General features: G+C 37.0%; 2 protein-coding genes across 3 annotated transcripts in view; one reads left to right on the top strand and one right to left on the bottom strand.

Annotated features, from left to right (window-relative positions):
* LOC126248902 (syndetin) overlaps window positions 1–13,464 on the top strand; it is a 171,987-nt gene that overhangs the window by 158,134 nt on the left and 389 nt on the right. The window lies entirely within an intron of this gene.
* The window catches only part of LOC126248903 (transcription factor 15-like), a 78,683-nt gene continuing 75,673 nt past the window's right edge, over window positions 10,455–13,464 (bottom strand). Inside the window, exon 4 of the mRNA XM_049950378.1 lies at window positions 10,455–11,077. Within this exon, the coding sequence (XP_049806335.1) occupies window positions 11,039–11,077 (39 nt within the window). The 3' untranslated portion in view covers window positions 10,455–11,038. The remainder of the gene's footprint in view (window positions 11,078–13,464) is intronic.

Here is a 13,464-nt window from a genome sequence, read left to right as displayed (position 1 = left end):
TGTTGAGCCATTACCCTAATGTAATGGGGCAAATTGGTGGTCTTATCCCGGGACAGTGATGAATCATGGAGTGTGAAATTCTTGTGCGGGTCAGCCTTAGCAATGGCTTCATGCCTGCCCCCATCAAAGACCATTTGCTTTACTGGTAAATTTATGTGCAGTGGGTGCCACATCACATGACAGAGGGACAAAAGATGGTCAGAATGGTGTCAATTCTGAGTCATCTGCTGTGGTACCACAAGTAAATGCATGCATTTCTGTCCTATATTGTCAGGTGTCAAAACGTGGTGCCACTATTTTGAGTCAATGGCAATTGGCAAAGCCAACAGTGGAAAAGTTCCACATATCCCTGCAGAATAAATCCAAAGGTGTTCACACAAGTTCTGGTAAGATCATGATGACCTCCTTTGATTGCAGGGGCTCTCTGCTTGTCAAGTTCCTCAACCATGAAACCACAGTCAATGCGCAGTGCTATAAAGACAATTTGCAGAAACTGCGACATGCCATCAAGTCAAAATGCTCTTGAATGGTACCGGACTGAATCATCCTGTTGTACAATAATGCCACCTGCACACTAACAATCAAACAGAGGCTACACTTCATGATTTGGCTGGGAAGCACTGCAACATCCTCCATACAGCCTGGCCTTGGCCGTGTGATTTTCACATCTTTGGCGACCTCAAGAAACACGTGCATGGATGTCGGCTTCAGTTGGACAAGGAAGTGCAAGTGTGGATGCTGTTGTGGATCCATCAGCAACCGACTGTATTGTACGAAACAGAAAGTGATCATCTAGTCTCCCAGTGAGATAAATGCCTTTGATGCTTGTGGTGATTAGTTTTGAATGGAATCATTCCATGGTCCCATTGTGACACGTATTCGGTTTTTGTTTGATTGCCAGTCATAAATAATGTGGGAAATGCAAATATCATGTTCAACATCATAAAAGCAGTTATTCTGTTTTTATCATGTAAGTTTATTACTCGTTGATAAATTTTCTGAGCATTGTATATCCTTTTTTTTAAACAAAAAAAGTGGGGTTCCTTACACAAGCTCAGGAATTTGGATACATTATTGCTGCCACGAGAAGGTCTAGATGTAAGTATGTGAGTGAGACTGGAGAACATGAAAAACGCATCTCCCAGTGTTTCAGACGGGAATATAGTGACTTCCAGTGTTCCAGAGCAACAGAAAAAGATGTGATGGAAAAATAGCAGCCTGTGATGTTCCAGAACAATAGAGAAAGTATTTGATAGGAAAACTGCAACTTCTGACATGCAAAGAGAGCAGAAATTACATCTGACATGATAATCACTAGCCCCACAAAATTGTCTGAAGAGAGCTGAATGTGCAAGTCCATATCACTTGCAGCTGGAAGGTTAACAAATTAAGGTTGTGACTTTACATGGAAATGACCAAAAAGTGATGACAAAAATTTACAGACAGTTTTTATGTCATGTCTGTAACATTACTAAGCAGTTCTCATGCCATGTCTAGTAAACCAGGCTGTAATTACAAAAATTTTGAGAGATCAGAAGATGAAAATAAGGCATAATCCAAAAACTGAGTGACATAATGCAAATGAATCAGTTTAAGATCATGTCCTGCTGTACATATTTGGTTGTTTTTCCTACTCATTGTTTTATTCCCAGTGATTCTCTCTTGTTACATATTTAAAAATGACCACCATACTACTGCTACTACTACTACTACTACTACTACTACTACTACTACTAAATTTATCATGACAGAATTGTGAATCAACTACTTTTTGTGGGACAATTATCAGAAGCTTGGTCCAAGGTGCAAAAACAATTTGGTTAAAATAAAGAGCCATTTTTTTGGTTGAATGAAATATTTAAACACACATTGAAGGGTTCACAGTGTTTTTAAACATGATTATTATTGTGTGTAAAATGATTAGATAGCTTCAGTGATTGTTGTTGTTGTTGTTGTTGTTGTTGTTGTTGTCTTCAGTCCTGAGACTGGTTTGATGCAGCTCTCCATGCTACTCTATCCTGTGCAAGTTTCATCATCTCCCAGTACCTACTGCAACCTACATCCTTCTGAATCTGCTTAGTGTATTCATTTCATGGTCTCCCTCTATGATTTTTAACCTCCACACTGCCCTCCAGTACTAAATCGGTGATCCCTTGATGCCTCAGAACATGTCCTACCAACCGATCCCTTCTTCTAGTCAAGTTGTGCCACAAACTTCTCTTCTCCCCAATCCTATTCAATACCTCCTCATTAGTTACGTGATCTACCCACCTTATCTTCAGCATTCTTCTGTAGCACCACATTTCGAAAGCTTCTATTCTCTTCTTGTCCAAACTATTTATCGTCCATGTTTCACTTCCATACATCGTTACACTCCATACAAAGACTTTCAGAAACGACTTCCTGACACTTAAATCTATACTCGATGTTAACAAATTTCTCTTCTTCAGAAATGCTTTCCGTGCCATTCCCAGTCTACATTTTACGTCCTCTCTACGTCGACCATCATCAGTTATTTTGCTCCCCAAATAGCAAAACTCCTTTACTACTTTAAGTGTCTCATTTCCTAATCTAATTCCCTCAGCATCACATGACTTAATTTGACTACATTCCATTATCCTCGTTTTGCTTTTGTTGATGATCATCTTATATCCTCCTTTCAAGACACTATCCATTCTGTTCAACTGCTCTTGCAAGTCCTTTGCTGTCTCTGACAGAATTACAATGTCATCGGCAAACCTCAAAGTTTTTATTTCTTCTCCATGGATTTTAATACCTACTCCGAATTTTTCTTTTGTTTCCTTTACTGCTTGCTCAATATACAGATTGAATAACATCGGGGAGAGGCTACAACCCTGTCTCACTCCTTTCCCAACCACTGCTTCCCTTTCATACCCCTCGACTCTTATAACTGCCATCTGGTTTCTGTACAAATTGTAAAAAGCTTTTCGCTCCCTGTATTTTACCCCTGCCACCTTCAGAATTTGAAAGAGAGTATTCCAGTCAACATTGTCAAAAGCTTTCTCCAAGTCTACAAATGCTAGAAACATAGGTTTGCCTTTCCTTAATCTAGCTTCTAAGATAAGTCGTAGGGTCAGTATTGCCTCACGTGTTCCAATATTTCTACGGAATCCAAACTGATCTTCCCTGAGGTCGGCTTCTACTAGTTTTTCCATTCGTCTGTAAAGAATTCGCGTTAGTATTTTGCAGCTATGTCTTATTAAACTGATAGTTCGGTAATTTTCACATCTGCCAACACCTGCTTTCTTTGGGATTGGAATTATTATATTCTTCTTGAAGTCTGAGGGTATTTTGCTTGTCTCATACATCTTGCTCACCAGATGGTAGAGTTTTGTCAGGACTGGCTCTCCCAAGGCTGTCAGTAGTTCTAATGGAATGTTGTCTACTCCTGGGGCCTTGTTTCGACTTAGGTCTTTCAGTGCTCTGTCAAACTCTTCACGCAATATCATATCTCCCATTTCGTCTTCATCTACATCCTCTTCCATTTCCATCGCCCTTGTATAAACCCTCTATATACTCCTTCCACCTTTCTGCTTTCCCTTCTTTGCTTGGAACTGGGTTTCCATCTGAGCTCTTGATATTCATACAAGTGGTTCTCTTTTCTCCAAAGGTCTCTCTAATTTTCCTATAGGCAGTATCTATCTTACCACTAGTGAGATAAGCCTCTACATCCTTACATTTGTCCTCTAGCCATCTCTTCTTAGCCATTTTGCACTTCCTGTCGATCTCATTTTTGAGACGTTTGTATTCCTTTCTGCTTTCTTCATTTACTGCATTTTTATATTTTCTCCTTTCATCAATTAAATTCAATATTTCTTCTGTTACCCAAGGGTTACTAGTAGCCTTCGTCTTTTTACCTACTTGATCGTCTGCTGCCTTCACTACTTCAGCCCTCAAAGCTACCCATTCTTCTTCTACTGTATTTCTTTCCCCCATTCTTGTCAGTTGTTCCCTTATGCTCTCCCTGAAACTCTGTACAACCTCTGGTTGAGTCAGTTTATCCAGGTCCCATCTCCTTAAATTCCCACCTCTTTTGTAGTTTCTTCAGTTTTAATCCACAGTTCATAACCAATAGATTGTGGCCAGAGTCCACATCTGCCCCTGGAAATGTCTTACAATTTAAAACCTGGTTCCTAAATCTCTGTCTTACCATTGTACAATCTATCTGAAACCTGTCAGTATTCCAGGCTTCTTCCATGTATACAACCTTCTTTTATGATTCTTGAACCAAGTGTTAGCTATGATTAAGTTGTGCTCTGTGCAAAATTCTACCAGGCGGCTTCCTCTTTCATTTCTTACCCCCAATCCATATTCACCTACTACGTTCCCTTCTCTCCCTTCTCTACTGATGAATTCCAGTCACCCATGACTATTAAATTTTCGTCTCCCTTCACTATCTGAATAATTTCTTTTATTTCATCATAAATTCCTTCAATTTCTTCGTCATCTGCAGAGCTAGTTGGCATATAAATTTGTACTACTGTAGTAGGTGTGGGCTTCGTGTCTATCTTGGCCACAATAATGCCTTCACTATGCTGTTTGTAGTAGCTTACCCGCATTCCTATTTTCCTATTCATTTTTAAACCTACTCATGCATTACCCCTATTTGATTTTGTGTTTATAACCCTATAGCCACCTGACCAGAAGTCTTGTTCCTCCTGCCACTGAACTTCACTAATTCCCACTATATCTGACTTTAACCTATCCATTTCCCTTTTTAAATTTTCTAACCTACCTGCTCGATTAATGGATCTGACATTCCACGCTCCGATCCGTAGAACGCCAGTTTTCTTTTTCCTGATAACAACGTCCTCTTGAGTAGTCCCCGCCCGAAGATCCGAATGGGGGACTATTTTACCTCCAGAATATTTTACCCAAGAGGACGCCATCATCATTTAACGATACAGCAAAGCTGCATGCCCTCGGGAAAAATTATGGCTGTAGTTTCCCCTTGCTTTCAGTGATTAACTGAGTTAAATAGTCAGAGATCAGTATGTTGTAATTTTGTGAAATTATGACCAAATATTTGTAATTGCCAGAAGTGTTGGATACTATATTCAGTTAGTTCAGTTGTGGATCACATGCACATGAAATGTGTGTGAATTCAATTGAAATTGCTTTTGACTGTTGAAAGATCAGTGTTGTAGCAACTGAGGACCTGTGCAGATTAAATGCACAAATATAATTATTTGTTTATGTATTTATTAATTTATTTCATTCAAATATCATCTCACAATGATATAGGAATTGTCAAGATAGTACAATAAAAATCGATAGTTCAGACTATAGATATACACAGAATACTTACGTTTGCTATATAAGAATAGGACAGGTGGTCGGCCGTGGTCTTGATTTAGAAACCATTCTGACTTTTGCCTGAAATGATGTAGGGAAGCAATAGAAAACTCACATCAGAATGGCTGGACAAAGTGAACCCCCATCCCTGTGAATGAGAACCTTGGGAGGCTAGTCACAGCTGTTATAATAATCTTGTGATAATTAAGCCATTAAAACCTGGACTTAGTCTTCACAGCAGAAGGAACCAAATGGCCATAGAGCCAGGAGAGGGCAGAAAAATACTATGCTTGATCGTGATGTGTATGTATCAAATAATTTTTGGCATTTGAAACTTTTGGCTTCTTTTATAAAAGCAAAATATTATAACCCCTTCATGAGAAATATGCCTGTTAGGCTATCGGCACTGCTTCAGAATTCTTTCATTATATTTTACACATCTTCAGTAGTGCTGTGTTCATTACAATTGTTTTTTTTTTTCCTCCTAAATCCATATTCCTGAAAGTAAATAGGCTTAACAATCTAAAATAGATAAATCACTTTTTCTGAAAGCACTTCGTAATTGAAAGCAAGGGCACCAACACTATGAAAGTAATTGCTTGTAAATTGATTTTAATGGAATATTGATTTGTTATTGTTGTCTTTGACCTACTTTAATGACTATGATGACATGACATTCATTTAGAAAGCTGTATATCTTGATTTTAGGTGAAACTAAGCAGTTCCGAGGATGTACAATAATGTTGTTGTTGTTGTGGTCTTCAGTCCTGAGACTGGTTTGATGCAGCTCTCCATGCTACTCTATCATGTGCAAGCTTCTTCATCTCCCAGTACCTACTGCAACCTGCATCCTTCTGAATCTGCTTAGTGTATTCATCTCTTGGTCTCCCTCTATGATTTTTACCCTCCACGCTGCCCTCCAATGCTAAATTTGTGATCCCGTGATGGCTCAAAACATGTCCTACCAACCGATCCCTTCTTCTAGTCAAGTTGTGCCACAAACTTCTCTTCTCCCCAATCCTATTCAATACCTCCTCATTAGTTACGTGATCTACCCACCTTATCTTCAGCATTCTTCTGTAGCACCACATTTCGAAAGCTTCTATTCTCTTCTTGTCCAAACTAGTTATTGTCCATGTTTCACTTCCATACATGGCTACACTCCATACAAATACTTTCAGAAACGACTTCCTGACACTTAAATCTATACTCGATGTTAACAAATTTCTCTTCTTCAGAAACGATTTCCTTGCCATTGCCAGTCTACATTTTACATCCTCTCTACTTCGACCATCATCAGTTATTTTGCTCCCCAAATAGCAAAACTCCTTTACTACTTTAAGTGTCTCATTTCCTAATCTAATTCCCTCAGCATCACCCGATTTAATTTGACTACATTCCATTATCCTCATTTTGCTTTTGTTGATGTTCATCTTATATCCTCCTTTCAAGACACTGTCCATTACGTTCAACTGCTCTTCCAAGTCCTTTGCTGTCTCTGACAGAATTACAATGTCATCGGCGAACCTTAAAGTTTTTACTTCTTCTCCATGAATTTTAATACCTACTCCGAATTTTTCTTTTGTTTCCTTTACTGCTTGCTCAATATACAGATTGAATAACATCGGGGAGAGGCTACAACCCTGTCTCACTCCTTTCCCAACCACTGCTTCCCTTTCATACCCCTCGACTCTTATAACTGCCATCTGGTTTCTGTACAAATTGTAAATAGCCTTTCGCTTGCTGTATTTTACCCCTGCCACCTTCAGAATTTGAAAGAGAGTATTCCAGTTAACATTGTCAAAAGCTTTCTCTAACTCTACAAATGCTAGAAACGTAGGTTTGCCTTTTCTTAATCTTTCTTCTAAGATAAGTCGTAAGGTTAGTATTGCCTCACGTGTTCCAACATTTCTACGGAATCCAAACTGATCTTCCCCAAGGTCCACTTCTACCAGTTTTTCCATTCGTCTGTAAAGAATTCGCGTTAGTATTTTGCAGTTATGACTTATTAAACTGATAGTTCGGTAATTTTCACATCTGTCAACACCTGCTTTCTTTGGGATTGGAATTATTATATTCTTCTTGAAGTCTGAGGGTATTTCGCCTGTCTCATACATCTTGCTCACCAGATGGTAGTTTTGTCATGACTGGCTCTCTCAAGGCTGTCAGTAGTTCTAATGGAATGTTGTCTACTCCTGGGGCCTTGTTTCGACTCAGGTCTTTCAGTGCTCTGTCGAACTCTTCACGTAGTATCTTATGTCCCATTTCGTCTTCATCTACATCCTCTTCCATTTCCATAATATTGTCCTCAAGTACATCGCCCTTGTATAAACCCTCTATATACTCCTTCCACCTTTCTACCTTCCCTTCTTTGCTTAGTACTGGGTTTCCATCTGAGCTCTTGATATTCTTACAAGTGGTTCTCTTCTCTCCAAAGGTCACTTTAATTTTCCTGTAGGCATTATCTATCTTTTCCCTAGTGAGATAAGCCTCTACATCCTTACATTCGTCCTCTAGCCATCCCTGCTTAGCCATTTTGCACTTCCTGTCGATCTCATTTTTGAGACATTTGTATTCCTTTTTGCCTGCTTCATTTACTGCATTTTTATATTTTCTCCTTTCATCAATTAAATTCAGTATTTCTTCTGTTACCCAAGGATTTCTATTAGCCCTCGTCTTTTTACCTACTTGATCCTCTGCTGCCTTCACTACTTCATCCCTCAGAGCTACCCATTCTTCTTCTACTGTATTTCTTTCCCCCATTCCTGTCAATTGTTCTCTTATGCTCTCCCTGAAACTCTCTACAACCTCTGGTTTAGTCAGTTTATCCAGGTCCCATCTCCTTAAATTAGCACCTTTTTGTAGTTTCTTCAGTTTTAATGTACAGTTCATAACCAATAGATTGTGGTCAGAGTCCACATCTGCCCCTGGAAATGTCTTACAATTTAAAACCTGGTTCCTAAATCTCTGTCTTACCATTATATAATCTATCTGATACCTTTTAGTATCTCCAGGATTCTTCCATGTATACAACTGTACAATAGTAAGTATGACAAATCATTGAGAATTGTGTGGTGGAGGTTCTTGAAGTTGTATGTACTGTCAGTACCTTAACTAAATATTTATTTCATATTACTTTCGAATAATGGAGATAAATAAGGTAGCCAATGAAATGATAGTATGCCATTTACAGAACTTGTCTCATATTAAGAACTATAAAGTTTTCTTTCATAGGGTTCTTGTTGATGCATTTAAATAATATTTTGTATACATTCATTCATTTAAGCTATACAGAGAAGCGTTTTTGGGTAACCTCTGATTTAGACAAGAACTATTCATCATACCATAGAAAGTACTTGGGAATTAATTTTTTTTTTCTTTCTTGAAAAAAATTGGATGTCGCAACAAATTTATTGAAAGACAATCCCATTTTCCACCTTGGCTGTTGTACAATGAGTGTCATTTATATCATAAGCGACTGATTTTGGTACTGTGCCATTTTCAAGTTGTTCTGCTCTTTTAATCACCCTGTGTTGGTGTATACAAATATATGTCTGTTATGTTAATATGTAATGGCTTTCGTAGTAGACACACACAATAACAACATTCCACACTCATCGTCAGTTTGAAATAAAAAGCCATAGTGGCAAACGTGCATAAACGCAAAAACTTGTATGGCACAGAACATTGCTCTGTACGGGTTGGTTTGACTTGGGAATTGTGTTTAGAGTTCACACATATACACCTGTAGGGATCTGTGTAGGTATGTGAATGTACTAACTACAGTCTCTTAAGAAATGAAATACATTTTCAGCATTTCATATCAAGGAAGAATTTTGGCATTAAAATACTTGAAGGTAAAATTATCAACTCCTTCCTTTTGTTGACTACGATTTTGGCTCAGAAATAAAGCAGTATGTAGCAGTGAAACTACTTTGTATTGATAATCTACCCAGAGGAATAAAATATTTTGTAGAAGTAATGTGTTCCAATGTAGAATAAAGGTGTTCGTACTCTATGGTTGGGAGGGATGTATGATTACGCTTGCATGCTAAGTACACAAATTTTTAAGATTGTGCAAAACAGAGCTTGTTTGGAGAGCTTAGTAATACAACTAATATTTTAATGTAGCTGAAGAAAACATGTGACCATTTCAGTATGATAGTGGAAAATCCTGGTTAGAATCTGAACTATGGAATGATGAAAGATATCCACTCACTTAATAGCGGATACACACATGTATGGATTGCTGAGTATTGGAAATGACAGACTGAAGGAATTATGTGTATTTAATGTTTTTGATACAAAAGAATAACATTGCATACTATATATTACCAATGGGTAATGCACTGATGTGACTTGTTTTAGATGTAGACTTGGCTGTGGCTAACTGCCGATTTGATTTTAGCTGTAACCTGAATTGTGCTCCCCCTCCTTCTTCTCTCTCTCTCTCTCTCTCTCTCTCTCTCTCTCTCTCTCTCTCTCTCACACACACACACACACACACACACACACACACACACACGCACGAACACGTGGCTTTGGCTTGGAATGTCATCATCTTGTTGTTGAAGGGAGAGATACAAGTTTCATTTGTCACATTCCCTGTAACTTACAAACTGGAATGTATTGTCGAAGGCAAATGTGCTGTGAGAATATTGTTGTTATTCCTACCTCTTGAAATAAGTGCCTAAAAGATATAAGCTTGTGAACATTGAAATAATTGTAGTTGCACTGTGAATACTTCTACATAAATGGTTTTGAATTGCTTTGTATTTTCATTTACTTACTAGGGAGATATTTTTTCATCCATTATCACCTGTAAGTGAGATTTGAATTTGCAATAAAACAAAGTTAAAATTAGCACATTTGGTGAAATGTTACATTTGAGAAACAAATGTTGCATGAGGAAGAGGACAACTGCTGTAGGGAAAACAACAGAAACACAAGGATTTGTGAGGGGGAGGGTGCAGGAGAAGGAAGGAGAAAAGTGTTCTCCACCTTCCTCCTCTCAGTGAGAATAACACACGAGAGTTAGAAAGATTTGGCATTATTGTGAATCATTATTCATAATAATAAGAGTGTTCATATTATTATTCTATTACAATTTAATGCTCAGATTTCAAGCATATACTGTAAAAAAAAATACATAGACTGATTTTGGCTTCTCTTATGATTACAGTTCTTGGTAACAAATGAACAATGTAATTTAAGTGTGTTTCTCTGTCAGTAGATCGTATAGTAGTGTTTATTTAATAATCTTTGAGTTGAATTCTATTAATTTTAAATTTAAAATATGCTACAACTGATTTAGCATAATCTTATGTACTCTCTCTGTGTAAACAGATATGTATGATTTGACCTGAGTATGTGTTACTACTGATGGGCATATAATTAACATATAGTTGTTAATTTTTGACATGTACAGATCTCAAGCCAATCACTCAGTCATGTTACTTTTAAGTTTACCTGGAAGTGACATATATTAGAGTTATTAGCAGCATAACATCTCCACATGGGGGAAGTAGTTCCACTTCACCTGACAGTTACTCCTCAATATCCTAAGTGTAACATTACAAACCTTACAACAAAGCAGCAAACATTGCTGAAAGCAATAGCTAATAGTGTGGCAGTACATCCTGGAATTGTATTGCAAGCAAAGTATGTGGTGTGCTTAGTAAATTTGATGTCATTGCTTGGGAAGTATCTGTTCGCCACTGATTCATTTTCCACATTTTGATTCCTTGTTCTTGTAATGACCCTGGAAAGAAATTTATGATTTACCCTATTTAATATATAATATCATTCATAATTAAAAATGTAGAAAAAATACAGGTCCCATACATAAAGTCAACACTAAATATTATAATACATTAAAGGCACCTGGTAAGAGGAGTTGAGTTGACCAACAGGTTCTTGATAAATTAATTTGTTTCAGATATCAGTTTACTTTTTATGAGTGAATTATTCTGTGAGTCATTCTAATCTAAATGATAGTCTGAAAAATCCAGAAAAATTAAAGTGACAGTAACACATTTAATGATGTTAACAGCAAACACACAATCATCTAATTGTTCACTAAGGACTTGTGTAGTTTGTGGTTTGCCATTCTTTTCAAACTAACAGTAACCAGAGATGTGTGTATAGAATTATATAATTACATAATGCACTTTTTTTGTTTATTTGAGGAGGCTGTTTGTATGGAGCATGTTGTTTTTAATAGTGCAATGTTTTTATGGGCTGTAATAAGAAACAAATATCCAGGCCATCCCTTGGGCTAAAGATGGATCATGCCATCTATTGAGCAAGTCATTTTCTAATTCCATAACTACAGAGTAAATGTTCTCATATTTTGGTATGACTATTCTGATGATCTTATGAATTCTGGAAATAATAAGCAATATGACAGGGCCAAAATATTGTACATTGGAACTGAACTGACCATTGTAAGTTTTCACTCCAGTCCTTCTGTTATGGAGTTCCATTATTTAGTGTGTTGGGATACCATGGGATTGTAGTGTGTTCCTAGCTATTATATTGCCTCTGTTTTCTGGCCTCCTTATTATTCTATCATAAACTGTTTCCACAAATTAAGGAAAGATCACAAAAATAATTACTAACATACTTATTTTCAAAGATGAGGAAAACCACAACAGTTGAACCAAAACTATTTTATTGTTTACAACTGGTTTTGGAATAATATAATTCCATCTGCTGGAATACACTGTAGCAATGGAAACAATATGTTACAATTATGAATAAGCAGTAATTCAAAAATGAAAATGTGATAGCAAACCGATAACCGTGCATTACTTGCATGATGTGTAAGAGAACCAAGGTTATCTTCTACTCTTTGTTGTCTATGGAACAGAAGTTTCTAGCATAATTATATACCGGTATCAAATGTAATGAAATGTATCCAGCAAGTTTGTTTATGACACACACAATATATAGTTTATCTTCAAATCTGGAATACATTTGAAACGTATGTGGATGAATCCATTTGGTATAGCACAAGTAGTGCCAGTACTTAGTGCAAACCCCCTGAACACAGTAAAGCTCATATAATAATGTGTAATACTATTTATGGTTGTTTATGTAATCTCCACAGGAAGTAGATGCCAGCCTGCAAATTTAACTTCAGCATGGCTGACGTCAGGGGAGGAGAACTCTCAGCAGTAACACACTTCCTGAGAGTGACTCATACATTCTCTACTAGATGCAAGTCAGGAAATTGAACTAACCACTCTGTGTCCTGAATTGTTTGCTGTTGAAGATATTTTTCCATGAGAGAAGCTTGTTGTGTTCAAATGTTGCTGACTAGTAAGATGAAAATCTCCACTTATTTTACCATCATACGACTGTACATAAGCACCAAGGGTGCCATTTCAATTTCAGAAAACCTATAGAGTCACAGTTTCACACTCTCACACAACTACAATCATGAAGCCTTTTGGGCCCAGTACATGTCACTCTTCTGGTGGTTTCACCAAGGGCAAACCACAGAGTGAGTGGGAACATTGTCTTATTATTTTAAGCAGATATCAGGTAATACTCATAATATGCGCACTTTTCAGTTCTTGGCTAATCCTTCTGGATGTTGAGCATGCACTTAGAAATGGTTACCACAGTCTATGAGTGAAAAAAAGATGAATGTGTAACCATTTGCTCACCTTTGTACCGGTGGTTACAAGTGGATTGCATTGCCACTATTTTGCTTGTGGCAGATTTACATAATGCTGCCATGGCAATAAAGTACTCAAGCTAGACTTAACTTAATAACTTTACAAGTTATTGCTGTTTCTCTGATTTTTTTCATAATATATTGAAACCAACGTAAGATTTAGATAAATATTGTGTGTTGTATTGTGTATGGAGAAGAATTAAAGTGTGCTGAAGAGAGAGATGTATTGATAGTATTGTACTTATATTTGTTTGCTTTATTTATCAATCCATAGGAGTCCTTTAACATAGACACACAATCAGGCAATGTGATACTACTTTAGATAGTTAATTATTGAATACTTTGAATAAATAGTAATAATATTGTCATTTCAGATGAATCTTTATGAAAGTGTAGCTATATTTTTACCATATCAACAGTATTGTTTATTTATAAATAAATGAATAATTTTTGTATAACTGATT

This window comes from Schistocerca nitens, chromosome 3, assembly GCF_023898315.1.
Source record: "Schistocerca nitens isolate TAMUIC-IGC-003100 chromosome 3, iqSchNite1.1, whole genome shotgun sequence".
Lineage (NCBI taxonomy): Eukaryota > Metazoa > Arthropoda > Insecta > Orthoptera > Acrididae > Schistocerca > Schistocerca nitens.
Note: the sequence above shows the minus strand (reverse complement) of the source record. Positions and strands in the feature narration are given on the sequence as shown.